General features: G+C 51.4%; 1 protein-coding gene and 1 non-coding gene across 8 annotated transcripts in view; both read left to right on the forward strand.

Moving 5' to 3' along the window:
• Positions 1–22,782, forward strand: part of CACNA1A (calcium voltage-gated channel subunit alpha1 A) — a 253,311-nt gene that overhangs the window by 205,137 nt on the left and 25,392 nt on the right. For 6 of the 7 annotated variants that reach the window (XM_024993853.2, NM_001075129.1, XM_059887937.1 and 3 more), the window contains 8 exon segments: positions 614–815; positions 3,021–3,185; positions 6,478–6,588; positions 10,834–10,917; positions 18,683–18,799; positions 19,164–19,229; positions 19,404–19,519; positions 21,499–21,649. In XM_024993853.2, coding sequence (XP_024849621.1) covers positions 614–815; positions 3,021–3,185; positions 6,478–6,588; positions 10,834–10,917; positions 18,683–18,799; positions 19,164–19,229; positions 19,404–19,519; positions 21,499–21,649 — 1,012 coding nt within the window. 7 annotated transcript variants of the gene reach the window in all.
• MIR12000 (microRNA mir-12000) lies at positions 7,711–7,771 on the forward strand. The gene has a single exon (NR_162328.1). It is a non-coding gene; the product is annotated as a microRNA mir-12000 (primary transcript).

A 22,782-nucleotide genomic window follows, 5' to 3' on the forward strand; every position in this document is an offset into this window, starting at 1 on the left:
TCGTTAACACACGAAGCTGAACGGTGCCACTTAGATGCAGAGCCCTTGAGCAGTGCGTGACCTGTGCAACTGTACGGAGCAGCCACGGGTACACTCATTCCCATGTGCAAGCTCATCACACCTCCTCAGTTCCCACCACCACCTGTGCTTAAATACACAGACACACACACACACCCCTGCCTCCATGACCCCCTACCCACTCCCATACATGACTACAAACCCGTTTTCAAATCCCAACCTGACCCCATCTCAGTGGGCGATCTACACAGCAAGTCACTTTGAATTGCTGAACCTCAGTTTCCTTGTGTGCAACGTGGAGCCTGTAATAACCTCCCTGAGAGGGTTACTGGAAAAATAAATAAAAGGTTGAATACCTTTTCTGGCACATAATAAACCCTCGATACAGGGCAGTGTGACAACAATACTGATGTTGTTGTCAACACTCCCCAAAGACAGAAAGTGTTGGGAAGATTATGGCTTCATAAAGCAACCACTGTGACCGCTGTCAGAAACAGTGACTACTCTTCCCTTCTTTTCTGTCTCCTCTTGATACTGTCTTCCATCCCTGTTCCCCTGCCTCACTTTGTCCCGCTCCCCACCCTGGTTCTCACAGGGTCCTCAAGCACTCCGTGGACGCCACCTTCGAGAACCAGGGCCCCAGCCCCGGGTACCGCATGGAGATGTCCATCTTCTACGTCGTCTACTTTGTGGTGTTCCCCTTCTTCTTTGTCAACATCTTTGTGGCCTTGATCATCATCACCTTCCAGGAGCAGGGGGACAAGATGATGGAGGAGTACAGCCTGGAGAAAAATGAGGTACCACGTTCCAGTTGCATCCCCATTTAAAAGCTGACATCCCACCACTCACACACACACAGACACACACAGAGGAACCAGCTTCTGGGGGCATCTGGGGAGGGCACAGCAGCATTCTCCAAGCAGAAGCCACTCTGCATGAAGGGTAGCTCTTCTTGGGGTTCCCAGAAGAAAGAGGGGTTGTGTGTGTATCAGTCAGTTTGGACTGGGTTGTGATGCAGTAACAAGCATCCCGAAAATCTCAGTGCCAGACATGCACAAACGGATTGGACTGCATATCCAGGCTTCCTGTCGTCTTTGTTCTGGTTCCCCTCTGAGAAACTTCAGATTAAAAAAGAGAACAGCAAAACACGTGTCACATCTCACATTTCATCAGCCAGAGCGAGTCTCATGTCCGTATCTGATTTCAGTGGGGGCAAAGAAGTACAGTCTCTCCCAGAGAGGGGTGGAGAACATGAACGAAAGAAAATCCAGTCCACCAGGGAGTATAATCATGACTATTTGCCCTTCTAGAATCATCCAAGCTAGGAAGAGGACCTAGAATGCATTCTTCCTCTGCTTCTTTGGCCCTTAAGACTAAGTAATCATTATTCTTCCCTGTCTGCCTCCCTCAAAAAGAAAGAGAAGCTAAACATTTGGTAAGAAGGAGTGGTTAGGCTTCACAACATGGATGGACCTAGAGATTATCACACCAAGCGAAATAAGTCAGAAAGAGAAAGACAAATACCATATGATACCACTTGTAAGTGAAATCTAAACCTCAACACAAATGAACCTGTCTACAAAACAGAAACAGATCTACAGACAGACAGAACAGACTTGTCATGTGTGGGGGGTGGGGGAGTGGAGGGAAGGACTGAGAGTTTGGAATTAGCAGAAGCAAACTATATAGAATGGATAAAAAACAAAGTCCTATCATATAGCACAGGAAACTATACTCCACATCCTGTGATAAGCCATAATGGAAAAGAACATGAAAAGAATGTTGGCAGTGGTTTAGAGTCTAAATCGTGTCTAACTCTGTGACCCCAGAGACTGTTGCCGGCCAGGCTTTTCTGTCCACGGGATTTCTCAGGCAAGGATACTAAAGTGTGTTGCCATTTCCTTCTCCAGGGGATCTTCCTGGCTCAGGGATCGAACCAGGGCCTCCTGAATTGCAGGCAGATTCTTTACTGACTGAGCCACCAAGGAAGCCCATGAAAAAAATATGTATATGTATAACTGAGTCACTTTGCTGTGCAGCAGAAATGAATACAATGTTGTAACTCAATTATACTTCAATAACAATTTTTTAAGAGAAGAAAGAATGGTTAGGCTTTTAACCATTCAGACTCTGGTTGAAATTTGAGATTCACCCACTTGGTAGCTGTGCCACCCTAGGCAAGTGGCTTAACCTCTCTGAGCCTTTATTTTCCTCATCTGCAAAGGGGGGCTACTGACAGTACCCACTGATCATGTTTGCGGAGGGGATTCAATGGGCCAAGGAGATCCAACCAGTCCATTCTGAAGGAGATCAGCCCTGGGATTTCTTTGGAAGGAATGATGCTAAAGCTGAAACTCCAGTACTTTGGCCACCTCATGCGAAGAGTTGACTCATTGGAAAAGACTGATGCTGGGAGGGATTGGGGGCAGGAGGAGAAGGGGACAACAGAGGATGAGATGACTGGATGGCATCACTGACTCGATGGATGTTGAGTCTGAGTGAACTCTGGGAGTTGGTGATGGATAGGGAGGCCTGGCCTGCTGTGATTCATGGAGTCGCAAAGTCGGACGTGACTGAGTCACTGAACTGAACTGAACTTCTCAAGGAGCCGTGAAAGTGAAAGTGAAGTCGCTCAGTCATGTCCAACTCTTTGCGACTCCATAGACTGTAGCCTACCAGGCTCCTCTGTCCATGGGATTTTCCAGGCAATAGTACTGGAGTGGGTTGCCATTTCCTTCTCCAGGGGATCTTCCGGACCCAGGGCTCAAACCTGGGTCTCCCACATTGTAGACAGACACTTTACCGTCTGAGCCACCAAGGAGCCATAGCTGTCGGGAAAAGAAAGCATTCGTAATGAGTTTATGGGAAACGGGAGAGGGTAAGAGAGGCAGACATCTGGGCAAATGTGCGGGAGAGCTGTGTTGGGTGAGTTGAGGAGCGCTCGATGTCCAGCCACCTCGCTCCTGCCTCCGGCCCTCACGCCACCGGGCTCTCTCCCACAGAGGGCGTGCATCGACTTCGCCATCAGCGCCAAACCCCTGACCCGGCACATGCCGCAGAACAAGCAGAGTTTCCAGTACCGCATGTGGCAGTTCGTGGTGTCCCCGCCTTTCGAGTACACCATCATGGCCATGATCGCCCTCAACACCATCGTGCTCATGATGAAGGTGAGCCCTCCTCCCCGCGCGTGGCTTAACCACGCCCCCTGCTCCCCGCCCCACACACCCGTCCTCCCCTAGCAAGATGGAACCCACTAGAAGTTTCCCAGACAGACCGCACTCTGTTACCACCAAGCCCTTGTTCCTGCTGTTCCCTCTGCCTGTCACACGATTCCCAGCACTCCATCTGGCCAGCCCCTTCCGGCTGCCCCTGCAGAGCCCTTCCTCTGGTAAGCCTTCCTTGGTCTCCCAGGACCATATGAAGTCTTAGCAAGCATCCTATTTGATTTTTTTTTTTTAATATTTATTTATTTGGCTGTTGCACATCTTAGTTGCAGCATATGGGATCTTTAGTTGCAGCACAGTATCTCTTAATTTTGCATGTGAGATCTAGTTCCCTGACCAGGGATCGAACCTGGCACCCATTACTCTGGGAGCTTGGAGTCTTAGCCTCTGGACTGCCAGGGAAGTCCCACCCTATCTGTTACCGCACATGTCACAATATCAGTATTGGGTTGTCTGACAATCTGCCACCCACCTGTCTCAAGGGGCTGAGACAAGTCCTGATCACCGCTACATTCCAGGGGTTCAGAGAGTCAGGGGTTCCCTGACTCCAAGGGAACAAGAGCCCCCTGATAAATGTGTGATGAATGAAATGAGGAGGAAAGGGCAGGTAAGGACCTTGTAACCCTTAGAGCCAAGGAGCCTCTTCAGAGTGAAATGTCAGGACCTTTGACCCTGTGCTTTGGAGACCAGAGGTCTGAATTTGAGCCCAGCTCTACCGTTTAATTCACCACTGAACCTTGAGCTAGTGACCAGTGGCATGAGACGCACTGGTCATCTCCAAAGCCCCTGGTTTCCCTGTCAATGAAATGAGAATTATTTAAAAAATAGCACCTTCCATACGCCTGGTGGGGATTAGGGTTGAATGAGAAAATTCCTGCGAAGACATTAGCACACTTCTAGATTCTTAAAAACACTCTATAAATTTAGCTGTTGATTTTTTTAAACTCATGTTTTCTATTTTTGACTGTGCTGGGTCTTCATTGCTGCGCACAGGCTTTCTCTAGTGGCAGCAAGTGGAGGCTACTCTTCACTGCGGCGCGTGGGCTTCTCACTGCAGTGGCTTCTCTTATTGGGGAGCACAGGCTCTAGGCATATGGGCTTCAGTAGTTGCGGCTAGCAGACCCACTCTAGTGCGTGGGTTCAGTAGTTGTAGCTAATGGGCTTAGTGGCTTCTCGGCATGTGGAATCTTCCCAGACCAGGGATCGAACCCATGTCCCCAGCATTGGCAGGGGGACTCCCATCCACTGCACCACCAGGGAAGTCCTAACTATTGATTTTGTTTGAATAGGCAAAAAAGCAGTGCCTGGTGTCACCTGAAAACTCATCTCTGCAAGCAAGTGCTTTTATCTTTCCATTGTTAAGATCATAAACACTTGTAAACAAACAAAAGACAGAAGGATAGAACAGCACAGCCCTTCTCAGCCTGCTCCCAGATCATCTGGGCATCTTGTTAAAATGCAGATTCCTCTTCAGAAGGGCCGGGTGGGCCTGGGACTCTGCATTTCTAACCAGTATCCCAGTGACGCTGATGCTCCAGGTTCCTGGACCACATCCTGATTATCCAGGCTCCTGTAAACACCCAGTCTCCATCCTCAGGGGCACCCATACAGAACTGCTCTGTTTGCTTCACCTATTTTTTTTCACGTTTTTTCAATTGAGTTGAAATTCACATAACACAATTCCCATTTCAAAGTGTACTGTTGTGTTTATTACATTCATCATGTTTGCAACCACCACCCCAATTTCCAGAACATTTCCATCACTCCAAAAGGAAGCCCATCCCCGTTAGCACTCATTCCCCATGCCCCTTCCCCCAGTCCCTGGCAACCACTCATCCGCTTTCTGTCTCTATGGATGTACCTATTCTGGATATTTCATCTATTTTTTTAAGTACTTTAAATGATAGCACGCTATTTCACCCTTAAATTCTTCGGTATGCATTTCTGAAAAATCAGAACATTTTCCCACATGTTCTTATACTTGACAAGATTAGTGTTAACACCAGAAGATCCATATTGAGTTGTCCCCAAAATGTCTTTTACAGTGAGTTGTTGAGCCAAGATCTAAGTGGCTACACATGGTCTCCAATTTTTTTGTCTTTTAAATTTCTGTCTTCTGCCCCTCCACCCCCCGACCATTCCATGCCCCCCCCCATTATTAAGTTTCTAAGGAAACCAGATGAATTAAATGAAAACTGTCTCACCTCTGGGTGCATTGGTTTCCTCCATCTTCCGGATTTCCTGTAACCTGGTGATAGTGAAAAGAAAGTGAAAGTGTTAGTCGCTCAGTTGTGTCCAACTCTTTGCAACCCCACGGACTGTAGCCCGCCAGGCTCCTCAGTCCATGAAATTCTCCAGGCAAGAAGGCTGGAGCAGGTTGCCAATTCCTACTCCAGCGGATCTTCCCAACCCAGGGACCAAACCCGGGGTCTCCTGCATTGCAGGCAGATTCTTCACCATCTGAGCCACCAGGGGAGCCTTTACATGCAACCTGGTAGATAGGTGTAAAGGTTATGGATTCCATATGAAAGTGAAAGTCGCTCAGTCGTGTCTGACTCTTGAAACCCTGTGGACTGTAGCCCTCCAGGCTCTTCTGTCCATGGAATTCTCCAGGCAAGAATACTGGAGTGGGTTGCCATTTCCTTCTCCAGGGGATCTTCCCAACCCCAGGATCGAACTCCAGTTTCCAGCATCACAGATTCTTTACCATCTGAGCCACCATAGATTCCATATGCCACAGGGCAGCTAAGCCCTCAAGCCACAGCCATTGACCCCACGTGCCCTAGAGTCCATGTTTTGCAACAAGAGAAGCCACCACAATGAAAAACCCACACGCCACAACTAGAGAAAGTCCAAGCAGCAGCCAGACTCAGCGTAGCCATAAATAAGTAAATAAAAGTTTTGAAAATTACAAAGAAGATGCTGTAGACATCCTCCTGCATCACAAGGAGCCCCATCCGGCCAGGCTGTCCCAGGACTGTCCCAGGATCTTGGCTGTTAAGTAAGACAGGGCTCAAGAAAGGAATTTTTGCTTTGATGTGAAAAGATGAGCTGAGCCAGTGAAGAGCTGGGCTGCAGCTCAGGCTGGCTCCACAGAACATCAAGAGGGAAGCCAAGTGTCCCAGCCCTGCCTGCCCTGAGGAAAAGACAGCCATGAAGCCACCCCCACACCCCTACATGTGTTCCCCAATACCATGCCCACTGACCCCACCTCTCTCCCTCCTTTCTCATCTAGTTCTACGGGGCCTCTGTTGCTTATGAGAATGCTCTGAGAGTATTCAACATCGTCTTCACCTCCCTCTTCTCACTGGAATGTGTGCTGAAAGTCATGGCTTTTGGGATTCTGGTAAGTCCGGCCATGGGGCTAGAGCTGTGGGTTAAGGGAGAGCCCAGAGGAGTGCTGGGTGCTGGCAGTGGTCTCCTCACCTGGCCCCTCTGCCCCCAACCCCAGTGGTGACTTGAGCGTCCCTCCAGTGCACACAGATCCCATATGCTTAGGTGTTCTCATACTTCCCAAGTAACACCAAACTCTGTGCATCTTATTAAATGATGTGATGAGAGAGGGTAATTATGATTTTGGAGATAAGGAAACGGAGATCCAGACAAGCCGAGTCCATAGTATTCAAACTGTTCTAGCCACAATCTGCAGTAAGAAATACGCTTTGCAATGGAGCCCAATACACAGAAGTACATGCATGCATGCATCCTAAGTCGCTTTAGTCGTGCCCAACTCTTTGCAACCCCTGGACAGTAGCCTGCCAGGCTCCTCTGTCTGTGGGACTCTCCAGGCAGGATAATGGAGTGGGTTGTCATGCCCTCCTCCAGGGGATCTTCCCGACCCAGGGATGGAACCCACATCTCTTATGTCTCCTGCATTAGCAGGTGGGCTGTTTACCACTAGCACCATCTGGGAAGCCCACACAGAAGTGCAGACAACCGAAATGAAATTTTCTCAGAATCCATCTCTCCCGTTAGAATATACCCTATACTCTGAGGTTGTCTATTTTCTTGATTCCATGTTCGCACCCCACCCCCTTTTTTTATTTGCCGGTCCCACAGCATATGGGATCTTAGTTCCTCAGCCAGGGATGGAACCTCCACCCCCTGCAGTGGAAGCACAGAGTCTTAACCACTGTCCTGCCAGGAAAGTACTGCCCCCTCCTTTTTATAATGTAATTCATGACCCACTAACAAGTGCAAGTGGCCTTAACCTGAGGTCTGTTGACTCCCAAAGGGATCTGTGGATAGGGGACAGATTTCTGTGAGGGGACCCATGAAATGAGATGTGAAAAAATTCACTTGTATTTTTCACCAGCCGCTAATTGGACTTTAGAGTTTCCTTCTGTCTTAAAAGTAGACGGCAGACCCCCCAGGGTTACCAATATGATCTGTGCCACTGAATCAAATCACACGTTCTCATACTGCATCCAAGAGCTTGCAGGTACGTCAGCCCTCCGTATCTGTAGGTTCTGCATCCGAGGACTCAACCCATTTGATTGGCGGTTGGTTGAATCCACAGATGTGAGACCTGAGGATATGGAGGCCCGCCTGTCAAGCACTTGAGAATATGCTTAGCCCACCTCTCTAAGAAGAATGACCTGCAGCTTATGGTGTTAGCAGACGGAGGCTGGGTTCTCACCTCAGCTTCCTGAGATGGTAAAAAGTGTCAGCTTTGGCACAAGACAGACCTCGAGTCTGATTGTATTCAGGCTGTGTCACCTCCGCTCTCTCCTCCGTCACAAGAAAAGCCCATCCTCTGTGTCTCCCTCAGAAGAGCTCTTGCAAACCTCAAACGCAAGTAATGCGAGTCTGGAGACTGAGGGGGAAGCCTGGCATGTTGTGAGTGCTAAGTTACTTCAGTCTGTCCGACTCATTTGCAACCCTATGGACTGTAGCCTGCCAGGCTCCTCTGTCCGTGGGTTTCTCCAGGCAAGAATACTGGAGTAGATTTCCATGCCCTCCTCCAGGGGATCTTCCTGACCCAGGGATCGAACCTGCATCTCCTGCATTGGCAGGCGGTTCTTTATCACTGAGCCACCTGGGAAGTCCTGGAGCACCCATACTTGAGCACTCAGCCCCTTTCTAGACGTGTGACCAAAAACAAAGCATTCAGCCCCTTTGCTTCTGTGTCTACATCTACAACATGAGAGAACCACACACCCAGCCAGAGCTGAGGGGATCATGAGCATGGACCCAACTGCCCAACGCAGTTGTGTCTTATGATTTTTTTTTCCCCCAGTCAGTGTTCTGGTAGTAAAGTGATGCAATCTGCCAGGGCCTGGAACCCCATCTCCTCCACCCCTGATAATCCTGCACAGTTCTGCACTGAGCCTTCCCCTTCAGTCTTAGATGAAACCCCAAGTTCCCCATGTGGAATTTAAATGATAGAAGGGAAGCTTCTAGTCCAGGGGGCTTGAAGCATGTGGCCAGCCACCTAGAAAGTTGTATTTGTGGCCCCGCATAAGTAGAGCCTGAGACGAGAATTGAATGCAAGGGATTTATCTGGAAGGTGACCCCAGGAAGCCTCATAAGAGAGAGAGGGAGTGAGACAGAGAAGGGAAGGCTGCCAGCACAGGGTGTCTTGTTGAGCAGCTTAGCAGTGCTGGCAACTGGAGTGCAGTTCCATGGAAGACCTCTGAGAGGCAGCAGAGATCACATACTCTGGTCATCTCACCCATGGTGAGGGAGCTGGGGTATTTATCCCCCAGGGCTCATAAGCCATAATGAAGAGCTGCTCCCAAAGAAGCTGTTAATTACCCCAACAAGGATGCTGCTACAGAACACCCCTGGGCAGAGTTATGAGGTTGCACAGTCAAATATGATTACATATGGGTAGGACCCTAGCAGCAGCTAAATACCCAAAAGTGCCTGTGGAAACTGAGTTCCTCTCAATCCTAAAACAACATCCATCTATTGAGAACCTGCATGCATGCATGCTCAGTCATGTCTGACTCTGCAACCCCATGGACTAGCCCGCCAGGCTCTTCTGTCCATAGGATTTTCCAGGCAAGAATACTGGCATGGGTTGCCATTTCCTCCTCCAGGAGACCTTCCCAACCCAGAGATCGAACCAGCATCTCCTGAGTCTCCTGCATTGGCAGGCAGATTTTTTACCACTGAACCACCTGGGAAGCCCTACTGTATACCAGACCCCACACTCAGTGACTCACATGCATTATCAGACTGTTGTTATACCCTTATGTTCCATAAGAGGGCCTTGAGGCCAAAGCAGTCCAACTCCGAGGACATTTGATTCATACATGCTAGAAGAATTTGATCCTGAGAAGCACGGCTCCAAAGCCCAGGTCCATCTCTGTGAGGCAGAGGGGCTGCTGCTGTGTGAGATGCTTAGGGGAGAAGCTGACTGTTTAGAATGGCGTCCAAGCTCTGTCCCACCCTCTGCTTTTGTGAGAATGCTGGGAAAGCCTGTGTTTAGCGTGGGTCCCACTGAACCTTGAGAGAAGAGCTATTTGAGCCACACCCTTAGATCCAGGCAGAGGTGCTTCCTCATTGTGGGCTCAAGCTGTGTGAAATATTTCAGTGTTTTAACAGCAGCATACTATACCTGTGTCCCAGTTGCACCAAAATCCAGCCCAGGGATGTATTAGTCATGATAGATCAAATTAAGCTGCAGTAACAAACAGCCCCCACATTTCAGTTGCTCCAGTCAACAAAGGGTTTGTGGACACCCAGCAGGAGTGGAGCGGGGGTGGGGGAGCTGTTTGCCTTCAATTACTCAGAGATCCAGGCTCACGGAGCAGCTGCCACCTGGAGCAGCTGCCACCTGGAACACTGCTGGTCACCAGGCCCAGGGTGAAGAGAGTTCTGGCAAGTACTGTGCTTGCCCAGAGGGGAATCCTGCTGCCTCTTGTTCACAACCCATTGGCTATAACTGGACTCACAGCCTTGTGTGTAACTAGATCCACAAGGTGACCAGGAAACGGAGGCACAGAGAGGTTAAGTCATTGGCCCGCAGCCACACGGCTGGATGACAGTATAGCTGGGATGTGAGCCCAGAGGCCATTGTCTTAGCGAGTTTGCTGTAAGCACAGTCCTGATTCAGCGTGGTCCTGTCCATGGACCCTGCATTGGCCCAGATTTGGGTTCAAATCCTGTCTCTTCACCTCTGTGATGCCTGAGGTGAGCAACTTTGCTCTCTGAGCCTCAGTTGCCTTGTATAAAACAGGTGATAAGCCTTCCCTCTGACGGTCTTTGCAAGGATCCCAATGACGTCCATTATGATGCATCCGAGGTCTCAGGGGAGCATTGGAACTGCTGGAGAATCAAGGCACAGCCCAGAAGGGCAGCCCTGTCGCCCCTCGACCAGTGAGGCTGAAACAGCACCTGGAGGGGCCCCCCTCTGGGATCAAGCAAGCCATGGGAAGGCAGAGGGGGTCTCAGGGAGGGAGGGGGCACTCAGAGTACATGCTATCTGAACAGCGAGGTACATTCTGCTGTTTGATTGACTGTAACTGTTCTGGGCACTCAGTCTGGTCTGCAGCTGTGCCTCTAAAGGGCCCCCTGGGCTGGACATGGGGGCTAGCCCTGGAGCCCTGCGTTGGCATGTCTGTCTTGTGGGTCCCCATTCTAGAATTATTTTCGCGATGCCTGGAACATCTTCGACTTTGTGACTGTTCTGGGCAGCATCACCGACATCCTCGTGACCGAGTTTGGGGTAAGTGTCCCGCCAGTTTCTCTCCGGGCAGTTCCTGGCTGGGCTGGGAGAGGTGAGGAGGAGGTCCCAGAGGAGCAGAGGGTCCCGACAGCCACAGCTGGGCAAGCCAGCACTTGACCTTGACCAAAGAGGGGTAAGCGGGGGCCCCCGGGAACAAGGCAGCCCTTCAGGGGGCTATGTGGGGAGACGGGGGTGTCCAAAGCCCCCAGCGCTGCAGTGTGAATTCCCTGCATCTTGGCTACTGATGTATGAATAGATACTGTGGATAAGCTCATTGAGAAAACAGAGACACTTAAAGGATCTCAAGGCTGAGCCCTGCCCTCCAAACAGCACACAGTGTTGAGGGTCCAAAGGGAACCAGCTTCAAGTCTATCCTGCTTGAACTAACCATCTTCTGGCTCATGGGCAGGAGGGAGCCACGGCTCTCAGGTTAATGGGGGGACACCCTTCCCAGGACTTTAGGAGGGTCCCCAGGACATGTGTCTTCCTGTATCCCCAGGCCTGGCAGGTTCCCAGTGTGGGGGTCTCTGGATGTAAGTGTGGTGGGCTGTGGGCCACATCGTCTTTCCCCCTTGTCTGGAAGATTCAGGGTCCCAGAGCTGCTGTCTCAGACCCCTTCCTTGGCCGTTTGCCAGTGAGCCCAGGCTTGAGGGCCCTTGGGAGGCTGGGGGGAGGGTAGGAGATCCTCGCAGAGGAAGCAAAAGGGCAAAGAATGTCAGAGCCAAGGGCCAGGGGTAGTATCAACCTTGTCATAATAACAACAAAAATAAATAATAGGTGACAAGAATCATGCACTCACTGCATGCCAGGCTCTGTGCCAAGCGTTTTATGGATTAACTCATGGTTCAGATTGGGAGGTTCAGGTTAGTAGGTTCAACTGAAGGGATCTGAAGGCAGAGACCACTCACCGGGCAGAAGGGAAGGAGCCCAGTCACCGTGGGGAGCTGTTGCCTGCCCAGGTGCTGAAGTCAGAGAGGGGCTACCTGGTGGAAACTGTGGGCACAGAGGGACGGAGCACCCACCAAAGGCAGGCCAAACCAGGCACAGATCATCAGCGGAAATACCCTACCCTTCTCTCCTCCCACCCTCTATCTCCTGCCACCCACTTCCACTGGCCAAACCCAGCCAGAAAGGAGCCAGGAGGCCGGAAAGCCAGGGCAATGCTCAGAACAGGCAGAGAACAGAGAGTAGACCTGGGTGGGGCGAGGCCCAAGGAAGAGGGTGTTGCCCCATTTCACAGATGAGGAAGCAGATGCTCAGGAAAATGAGGGACACACCTCAGGGCCTGCAGCCAGGCCTGGTGACTCCTGGGGGCACAGTGGTGCTCCCTGGGGCATCCCTAACTGAGCCCCTGGCAGAAAGGGATCATTTGGGCCCCTTTTCTGCCCTGTCAGCCTCTAGAACTGGGAAGCTCCACCAAAGAGGGACCATTCTCTAACCCATCTGCCAACACCCCCACCCAAGTGGTATTCTGGCCACAATTCCTTGCCTTCAGCTCCAGTGAACCCAAAGTTCCCCCTTCCCTCGTCTCAGCCCTGACACCTTCCTCTAGAGAGGTCATGCCCAGCTGGGGGCTATCCCCATTGGGGTACCTCCATCTGGCCACTGTCCTCTCCCTGGCAGAGAGCCAGAGCTTAGACCTCATTGTCTGTCTGAGGTTTTTAAGAGGTCTGGGCTCCTCCTGACAATCAAAATTATCTTGCCACCCACCCAAAGATAAGACAGCCTTGAACCAAAATCTCTCTGGATCAAGATCTTAGAAGAGGTGACCCACCACCCCAGTAGGGCAAGTAGAGGAAGTTGGTTGAAGCTCTGGTTGCCAGTAAGAGATCTGTAGGATTGGACCCCAGTGGCTTGTTCTCCCGACTACAAGATGTGGGAAGGAAGGATGGGGCATGGGATCCAATTCAGGGATGTCAGGACTGTTGTAGTAGTCAAACAGCCCTCCCTACAAGCTGTTTGACCTTGGGTAACTTGTATTACCTCTTCTCGTCCTGAATCTGGGACTAACCTTCATAACCAACCTCATCAGACCCTTGCAAGCCTCACGTTCACCCATGCATTCATAGAAGTGCACATTAAGCACCTGCTGTATGCCAGGCACTGGTAGAGGTGCCGAGGACAGAGCAAAACAGACAAGAATGCCTGCCCCCGGAGGGCTGACACTCTAGGACAGGAGAGGGCAACTGTGAACAAATCAGACTGCTTGACGTAAAGTGCTTGGCACAGAACCAGCCAGGAATTAGTTCACGAATGGTGGTTATTATTATTGTTCTTGCTGTTATTACTGTGAATGAACTTGGGGTTGAGATCTGTTAGGCAGCACCCCAGCCCTGAATTCTAATCACTTGGTGGGAAAGATAGAGGGTGGGCATTTGGACCCTTTTACTTTTAGGAGGATAAACTCCCAACCTGGAGGCAGGGTGGGGATGGGGTGGGGGTGGGGGGTGGTCACCCTACTGAGCAAAGAGCCCTCAGCAGCCCCTTTCTGCCTCCCAGGTAAGCCCACTAGGTCTGAAGGCAGAGTTCAGCCAGGCCGAGGCAGGGGGAGCCAGACCACTGGGAGAGCAAGTCCCCAGGGTTTTGGGGGAGGGGGAGAGGGTGTGAGGCCCATTGGGCCTCAGCTGCGCCCCCAAGTGGCTGGGGTGACATGGGTTTGCCCTGCGTGCGATGGATAATGACTGTGTTTCTTGTCTTGTCTCTTTTCATGCCTGCTCTTTAAACTGTATATTGGCACAACGCCGTCTGAAAAACTCATCCAATCAAAATGCACTATGAAATTCATTTGTTCATCCATGACGTGGTCTGTGTGTTCATACACCAATGACTATCTCCCAACCCACCACCACCACCCCCACTCCCCGCCCGGGAACCGAAACCCATTGGTTTTTTGGCACTGGTTACAAATCAACCTAAAAAACGCTGAACACGCCTCCCCAACTGCCCCCGCCCGCCCGCTCCCCCTCCATCTTCAACATCTGCATCTAGAATCCGGTTGGTCTTACTTCTTTCTGAAGTCTAAATGCCTTACATTAACTGTAAACGCATCTTCTCGCATCAGCATTGCATGTCACTCCCTGGGCTTTTTAAACTTGGATTGCCTGATGCACCCTCCTATCCCCACTGGGTCTGTCTGTCAGTCTCTCCAAACCCTCCTGACTTCCCTCCTCCCCTCATTCCCACAGTCTCTCTTCCTCTGGTTTTTATTGGGTTTCTGAGTTGGGGTTTTCTGTTGGGGTTGGTTTGTGTCTTCTGCAAAGAGAAGGATGGGTTTGTCCCCAGGCAGCGCCTCCCCTAGGACAGGCTAGCTGGCTGCGTCTCCCACCCCATTCCTTACACATAGCCCTGTACTCAGAGCCCTCAGCCACTCTCTCAGCACTCCTGTCCCAGTTCAGCTCCATGGAGCCCCGGGGCCCCAGGAAATCTCCACCAGTCCCTTACCCCATTCCAAGCCCATGAGCTCTTCCGGTTTGAGGACCAGTGATGTGCATCTTCAAGTCTGATGGAGGAGGTCTGAGGGCCCTGCAGTGTGTGGGCAAAGAGGCTCAGGTGAGGCGGACACAAAAAAGCCAGGACTCAGGTCTTGCTGCTTCCAGATGGGCCAGCCACCTGACGCCCTCTCCTGGAGCCCTGAGATGCAGGGGCTCCTGTCCCCCTCCCCCCACCCAGACATAGTCCCTATACACGCATGCTGTCTGCTCTTTCCTGTTCAGCCTCTGACTCTCCTCTCTTTCTCTCTGTCTCCCTTTGTCGCTGTCTCTGTCTCTCTTTCCCTTTCTCTTTTTTGCTCTTGCAGTCTTCCTGTCTTGATCCTCCCCCACCCAGCACACACACACACACACACACACACACACACACACACAGTCCCTCCCTTCTGTTATATCCATCCACCCTGCACACACCCGCACCCCACCCCGGATGCCCCGTCTCCGTCTCTCCCTCGCCTAACTTATTCGGCTCCTTACATAACTGCACACTCCTCCCTCTGTTCAATCCCACTTGGGGACTTCCCCGGTAGTCCAGTGGCTAAGATTCTGTGCCCCAAGTGCAGGGAGCCTGGGTTCAATCCCTGGTCAGGGAACTAAGATCCCACATGCCACAACTGAAAGATCCCACAGGCTGCAGCTAAGACCTGGTGCAGCCAAACAAATCAATGAAATAAGTATTTTAAAGAGAGAGAGAAGAAATCCCACCTGCCTCTGCCCCTCCCCCACCCTCCCCTGAGCGCCTTTGAAGGATGCCCCTCAATGGCATCTTTGCACCAGGATCTCCTCTCCCCTGCTAGTTAGCCATACATAAGCACTCACCCACTAGACACTTAATGAACCCCAATTCAGTGCCCCAGATGGGGGGTTGGATAGAGGCAGACACCATCACTGCCCCCTCCCCCATTGCATCACCTAGTCGTGTAGTGGGGAGGGGGGGAGGGTAGGCATTGGTCAAATAAGCCCTGAAACACACTTGAAATTTAACTGTGTTGCACGCTGAAGTATAAACAGTGTTAACAAGGTGGAGAGGGGGAGAAAAGGGCATTGGAGGCCCAGGATAGCACATGCAAAGGTCCTGGGGCAGATCAGAGCATGCAGGGGCCAGGGTCTTCAAGTGAGAGGATGTGGCTAGAGCAAAGAGTGGAGGAAGGCTGATCTGGAAAAAGTGAAGAGGTCAGAAGGAGACAGGACTGGGCCTTGTTGTGGGGGTCTGGGAGGATCTGGAGCAGAGGAGGTGTGGTAGGAAGTGTGGTTACACCAGACGCTGCAGCTGCAGAGCAGGGAGTAGGAAGGCAGGGGGCTGGGCTGGAAGTGAGCACCAGGAATCCCAGTGAGAGATGACATCAGAAGAGGGAGGGAACAATTGGAGGACTGGCCATCTGAGCAGGGGCCTCTCCAGGACCTGGAGATGGGTCGGGTCTGGGCTGGGGGTAGACAGAGACACCTCGAGGGTTTGAGTCTGGCTTGAACCATGAGACAGAAGTTAGGGAATGCCAGGAGAGGGTCAGGTAATGGGAAGAGCACAGGTGTGGGCACAGTAGGCTTGACGGGCACCCTGGAAGAAGTCAGGTAGGCAGGTGGTTATGGGAGCTGGATTCCCAGGCAAGATCTGGGCTAGAGTTGGGGTCTTCAAGTGGCAGGATTTCTCTGGAGCACTGAGGTCAGTGGTTCCCACGTCCTTCTAAGCACTCACATCCCCTGCACACAGCAAGCCTTCCAGGGCCTGCATCCCTCCCCTTCAGCCTAGAACCAGGAAGCACTAGGCAGGGTTGGAGGAGAGGATTGATCCTTCGCGGCTGTGGACAGAAAGATGGAAACTAGGAAGAAGGAAGTCAGAAGTTCTGCAGGTACTTGAAGGACTCTATGCAGACCCAGGGGGAGATGGAAGAATGGATGAGGGCAAACTAGAAACTTCCCCTGTCCTGTCACCCAGACCTCTTTCACCTCTACCCCCTCCCCCGCCCCCTGTGTGTCTCCTCTCTCCCTGGCTCAAAGAAGGGCAGCATGCTCTCTGCACGCGTCTCCCGGCAAAGCCCCCTTGCTTCTCCTGCATGGTGGCAGCTCCCACCCCCTGCTCTGCCCCCAGCCCCCAGAGGCTGCTTCCAGGGCCTGTCTGCCTTAGCATGAATCCACATGTTATGCCCCGCTCCATGAAGGGATGGCTCGTACTCTGGGGGGTGGGTGGGAGGGGACTGGGGACACCTGGGCCGTCGGCCCTGGTCCCAAATGGGTGGCCGAGCAGGGCTGGGAGTCAGGTCCACAGGGCACGGAGGGTGACTTTCAGTCAAGCTGGGTTGGGAGGGTTTATTTAAGGCACTCAAGACATTCTCATTCTGGTTGGGCCCCGTGTGGTCAGGGTAGGAGCCCCACACCCCTCCTCCATCCTAAATGTCTACCTAAGGGTCAACTGATATGTTCCAGAGAGCATCCCAGACTTTTCTGGCAAACCCAGAGGCCTCTTAGCATCTTTAGAAATTCATTGAACCACCCCTCCCATTCCTGCCTCTCATCTCCCAGGCCAGAGTTAGCTAGATCCAGTGTCTGGGAAACCCCCAAGAAGCACTAGATAGATTGCCCATATAATTCATTGTCCAAACTTTTGAGGCCAAAAGGGTCGCTGAAAAGGGGGCAACCTGAATGGCCACCCCTGTGCCATTTGTGGGGTGAGGGCTAGGCCAGTTTTGACGCTGCTACATGGCCTTATCTAGAGCTTCTCCTAGTCCCCTGGTGGCCCCTCTGCTTCCAACCCACTGATGAGTGGTGGTTTCCGGGCCTGCCTAAAATGCCTCATACCACAAATACCTCTGGTCCCCAAGCAGATACCAGAAGCCAGGAAACCCGTTCCATTTCTAGGAACCTTGGTGAACTGTAAGGACACGTGGCCTGCTTCAAGGCAGGCAGCCACATCTAAGCCTCAAGTAACTGCTACCAGCAGAAGCAGCCTCAGGATGGCCCAAAAGGCAGATTTGAGGGCAAAAATCTGACTTAAATGGGCAACTATTTTTAATTTCTAAAAGAAAACTCCTTGGGCCCAACAAAATCGTTTCCTTGGCCAGATTTGGTCCATGCGTGACTTCCAGTCTCTGGCACCCCAGCAGCGCCCTTGAAGCCCCAGCAGGCAAGCCCCTGGACAGTCACGTGGCAACCATCTAGTCACCGAGACCCAACAGCCCTGTCTCCCCACCCCCACCCCCACCCCACCCGGGGTTCTGGCTCGGGAGGGAGGAACTAGAGGCAGTGACTGCCTTTGAGCAGAGGCAGGGTCCACCCAGGGAGGTCCTGCGGGCAGGGACAGCCTCACCTCCCGGCCCCCAGCACCAGCCCCTCGGTGGACTTGGGCTGATGGCGAGCTCATCCACCCACGGGCGCTGCGCACTTCCTGCTTCCCGCAGGCCTGGTCCCGCGCTACTCCACCCAGTCCCAGAAGCTGAGAAGCCATCCCTGAGAGGGGGGAAAGGGCCCCAAATGCATCTTCTCCGACTCAGCGGGCAGCGAGGACTCGCCCTGCAGCCGAACAGCCCCAGCTCCCTCCCGTCCTCCCCATTCCCGCTCGCCAAGGGGGTAAGAAAAGATGCTCTTCCGCTTCTCCGATTGGCTCAAGCCGCTGCTCCTCTTGGCCGTGGGGTGAGGTCAGGGCGGGCAGGAGCGGGTGGGCAGCTCGGCAGGGCAGGGTGCCCAGTGAGTCCCACGACAGATGCATTTCTGGCCCGGAGCATAACATGCCCTCGGAACCCGCACATGTCCACCAGGCCTGAGCGTGCTGGCTGCCCCCACCCCGCCCTGGTGTTTGTGCATCGTACACGTGTGATGGATTCGGCAACTTGACCCGCTTGTGTCCTATCGTCTCAGTGCATTTGGTTGTTGGGAGAAACAAAAACCATCTCGATTTTTTTCCTGATTGGATGATTCGGATATATTTTCTTTCCTTGTTCTTTTGTTATTTCTTCCCCACCCCACCCACCCCCATTCCTTTCTCTTCCTTCCTTTTTCTTTCCTTTCCCCTTTGCGGATGGGGCTGGCAGGGAGGGTTTATGCTTTTGAGTTGATGCCTTTTCCTCCCTCTCACCCTTTCTCCTCCCCATCCCCTACTTCATTTTTTTGAGTTTTTTTCCTCCGCACCATTGCATTAATAGTGCTTTCTCTCCTCTCCCTCCTTATTTGGGGTCTGGCTTGCTTTTTCCTGTTGGTTGGCTTCATGTAGGGGCCTCTGTGAGTGGTGACAGCTCTGAGCCCCTGGGGGTGGGTGAATGGTCACCCCTCTTTCTCCATCTCCCCAGAATAACTTCATCAACTTGAGCTTCCTCCGCCTCTTCCGAGCTGCCCGGCTCATCAAACTCCTCCGTCAGGGTTACACCATCCGAATTCTTCTCTGGACCTTTGTGCAGTCCTTCAAGGTGAGCCCCAGCCCCTGCCCCTGCCCCTGCCAGGCTAAGAAGAAAAATCAGGATCTCTCCCCCACCCTCACCCCCCTGCCTGCTCTGGTTGAATCTAGAAATCATGTGGAAATGCCTTTATTAATATCATATACCTTACTGGGAATGTGTTATATGCAGGACTCTTTTCTAACTTCCTGCCCCCGGTATGTCTTGAGGGCTCCAAAGGGAATCTCCCAGAGCCACCAAAGATGCCTATCATCCCTGGCACCACTGGCAGCATGCGGCCACCCAACCTGCGGGGGTTGAGCACTGGGACCGGTGAGGGAAACAGCATGGGTAAGGGGCACCCAGCACTATTCTTCATTGCCTTCCTTCCCACCAGGCCCTGCCCTATGTCTGTCTACTGATTGCCATGCTTTTTTTCATCTACGCCATCATTGGGATGCAGGTGAGTGCCAGCCCCCTAATGTTCCGAGAGCACTCCCAAGGAGGGCCACCCCGCTTAGGTAGGGGTGGGTTAGGGGAGCCCGTTTCAGAGAGGCATCACTGTAGGTTGAGTGGAGTTTTTCTGAAGCTTCTGGCACCCATGGCCACTCCTAGTCATCATTATCTAATTCCCCAGGTGTTTGGCAACATTGGCATCGATGTGGAGGACGAGGACAGTGATGAAGATGAATTCCAAATCACTGAGCACAATAACTTCCGCACCTTCTTCCAGGCCCTCATGCTTCTCTTCCGGTGAGGCAGGGGCACGCTTTTATCCTTCTCTTCCAGTGGTGGGCGTGTCCTCGTCTTTCTCTTCCGGTGGGGGCGTGCCCTCTACCTTTTGTTCCACTGAGCTTTGGGGTGGGTGTGGAGCGGCCCAAAGACCCTAACAGGGCAGAAGCTGAAAGCCCTGGGATGCAAGCATGAAGGCATTTTTCAGGGATTAGCTCATAGAATCTTCTTGAGGATCCTGTCAAGGGATTCTTGGCAACTGCACCTAACAGATGAGAAAACATTCTTACAGACTCTAAATAGACCGCTGAGGCTTGGTTCTTAATTCTGATTGCACTTAGGGTTCCTTCCTTCATTCATCAGAGGTTTATTGAGCACTTGTTGTATTTACTGCTGTAAATACTGAGAACAAAGCAGAGATAACATTCTCTGCCCTCTGAATGCTTATATTTCCATAGGGGAGGCAGACAATCAGTAATCTAATCATAGAAGGCAGGAGGAGAAGGAGAAGACAGTGGATGAGATGGTTGGATGGCATCACCAACTCGGTGGACATGAGTTTGAGCAAGCTCAAGAGAGAGTTGGTGATGGACAGGGAGGCCTGGTGTGCTACAGTCCATGGGGTCACAAAGAGTCAGACACGACTGAGCGAGTGAACTGAACTGAATTATAAAGGATATTATGAGGGAAAGAGGATATGGTAAGATTAAGGATATTATAAGATTAAGGGGGAAAAGGAAGCATGAAAGAACAAGTAATGTATGATTGCACTTATATGAGGTACCCAAAATGGACAAATTCTTAGGGAAACAACTATTCAATATCAATATTGTCAGGGGCTGGGGAAGAGGAGCTGTGTAGTTAGTGTTTAATGGGATACAAGTTTTCAGTTTGGGAGGATAAAATGGTTCTGGAGATGGATAGTGCTAATGGTTGCACAGCATTCTAAATCTGCTTCAGTTCATTCAGTCACTCAGTCCTGTCTCACTCTTTGCAACCCCATGGACTGCAGCATGCCGGGCTTCCCTGTCCATCCCCAACTCCCAGAGCTTGCTCAAACTCATGTCCATCGAGTGGGTGATGCCATCCAACCATCTCATCCTCTTTCTCCCCCTTCTCCTCCTGCCTTCAATCTTTCCCATCATCAGGGTCTTTTCCAGTGAGTCAGTTCTTCTCATCAAGTGGCCATAGTATTGGAGCTTAGCTTCAGCATCAATCCTTCCAATGAATATTCGGGACTGATTTCTTTTAGGATGGACTGGTTTGATCTCCTTTCAGTCCAAGGGACTCTCAAGAGTCTTCTCCAACACCACACAGTTCAAAAGCATCAATTCTTCCACGTTCAGCTAAATGTGCTTATTACCATTGAATTATACACTTAAATGTTTAAGATTATAATATTTATGTATATTTTGTCACAAGTATTTTCTCATTTAATAACAACCAAAAGAAAGAAATGGAGGCATAATAGGTCTTGCCTCCCTTGAGGGAGATGATATTTGAGCAAAATAGTTGAGGAAGGGAGCCATGTGGATATCTGGGGAAGGGCAGTTCAGGTGGAGGGCATGATACGTGCAAAGGTCCTGAGGCAGGAGCACAGCTGTCATGTTGGAGGACAAGGAATCCAATGCACCTGGAGCAGAGTAATCTAGGGAGAAAGAAATAAGAAATGACAGTCACCTAGAGAGAGGGAAGTTTCTAAAACATACCTGTATCTCCAAGCCAGTTGACTTTAATACCAAGTCTGTGGGAGTGGGGGGCATTGGCATCAGCATTTTAAAAAAACATTCTCCTTGGGCTTTAAGGCACAGCCAAGGATGAGAATTCCTCCCCCTCTCTAGGCTCAAAGAGGAGAAAAAGTGATTTACCTGGGACCCAAACCCACATCAGTCCAGCTCCAGAGCTTAAGTGTTTAACCTTAGCGCTCTGCCTCCCTGGGAGTAGGTGTTGGTTGTCCAGGGCTGCATATCCAGGTCACTGATGCCCCCTCTCCTCCTCAGGAGTGCCACTGGGGAGGCTTGGCACAACATCATGCTTTCCTGCCTCAGCGGGAAACCCTGTGATAAGAACTCTGGCATCCTGACTCACGAATGCGGCAATGAATTTGCTTATTTTTACTTCGTTTCCTTCATCTTCCTCTGCTCGTTTCTGGTGAGTCCGTGGACATGTGTAGGAAAGCTTCCTAGACCTCAGGGGTGTGAATTCTCTGGAATGTGGCTGTCACACACTTTTTACCTCCAAGACTTCTCTGGACCAGCCCTCGATTAGGTTAACCAGGGTTTCTCACCCATGACACTCGTGACATTGGGGGCTGGATCATTCTCCGATGAAAGCTGTTCTGTGCCTGCTCGCATCCCTGGCCTTGGTCCGCTAGATGACAGTAGCTCATACCCCGCCACTCTCCCAGCTGTGACAACCAAAGATGTCTCCAGACATTATCAAGTATCCCCTAAAGGAGGGAGCAGAATCTCCCCCCTTTTGAGACCTGCTGTGTATGCTGAGAGAAAAACTAACGGAGCTCAGAGCTTGCCCCAGCTCCCATCTAGTTGAGCTGTAGGAGACTCCCACCTGCCCTCTGAAAGGTGTGTGCCTTCCTCTATATGATCAGGAGGCAGGAAAAAGTCAGCCACGTGAACATTCTCTGGAGGCTGTGGGGCTTTGCAAAAAAACTGAAAGGTTTCCACTAGTAAAAGATGAATTTGTTAAAAGGAGGAATCTCCTCAGACCTGAGAATATAATTCACTGTCAGACTGCAAAAAGGAACTAGGAATTAAAATATACATATCAGGAACCTGCATCCTGTTCTGTCTTTCTCTCTCTCTCTCTGGGGTCTCATCTCAGCAAATCTTTTCTGTTTTCCGTTCTTCCTGGAATGGTTTGAGCACAGTCAGAAGAATTGAAATGATCTAGGTATTTCAGGCAGAGGGGATTTAATATAGGGATTGGCTACACAGGGTTGAAAGGGCAAACAGATAACGCTGACGTCACCAGGGATTAACCGTGGCAGGAAGGCCAGGGCTAGGGTATTAAAAGGAAAAGAGGGTGTTGACAGCCAACTCAGCCACCATGGCACCCCTGCCCTGGCACCCTGGCTGTATGCTGCCCCCAGACAACTGAAGACAGTGTTCTGTGGCTGCTGTCACAAAGAACCACAAACTTGAGGGCTGAAAACAACAAAAATTGATCCTGCCACAGTTCTGGAGGCTAGAAGCCTGGCTGTGGTGTTGGCAGAGCCATGATCCCTCCAGACCAGTTAGGGGAGGATCCTTCCTGGCCTGCCGCTT

Source organism: Bos taurus, chromosome 7 (assembly GCF_002263795.3).
Source record: "Bos taurus isolate L1 Dominette 01449 registration number 42190680 breed Hereford chromosome 7, ARS-UCD2.0, whole genome shotgun sequence".
Classification (NCBI taxonomy): domain Eukaryota; kingdom Metazoa; phylum Chordata; class Mammalia; order Artiodactyla; family Bovidae; genus Bos; species Bos taurus.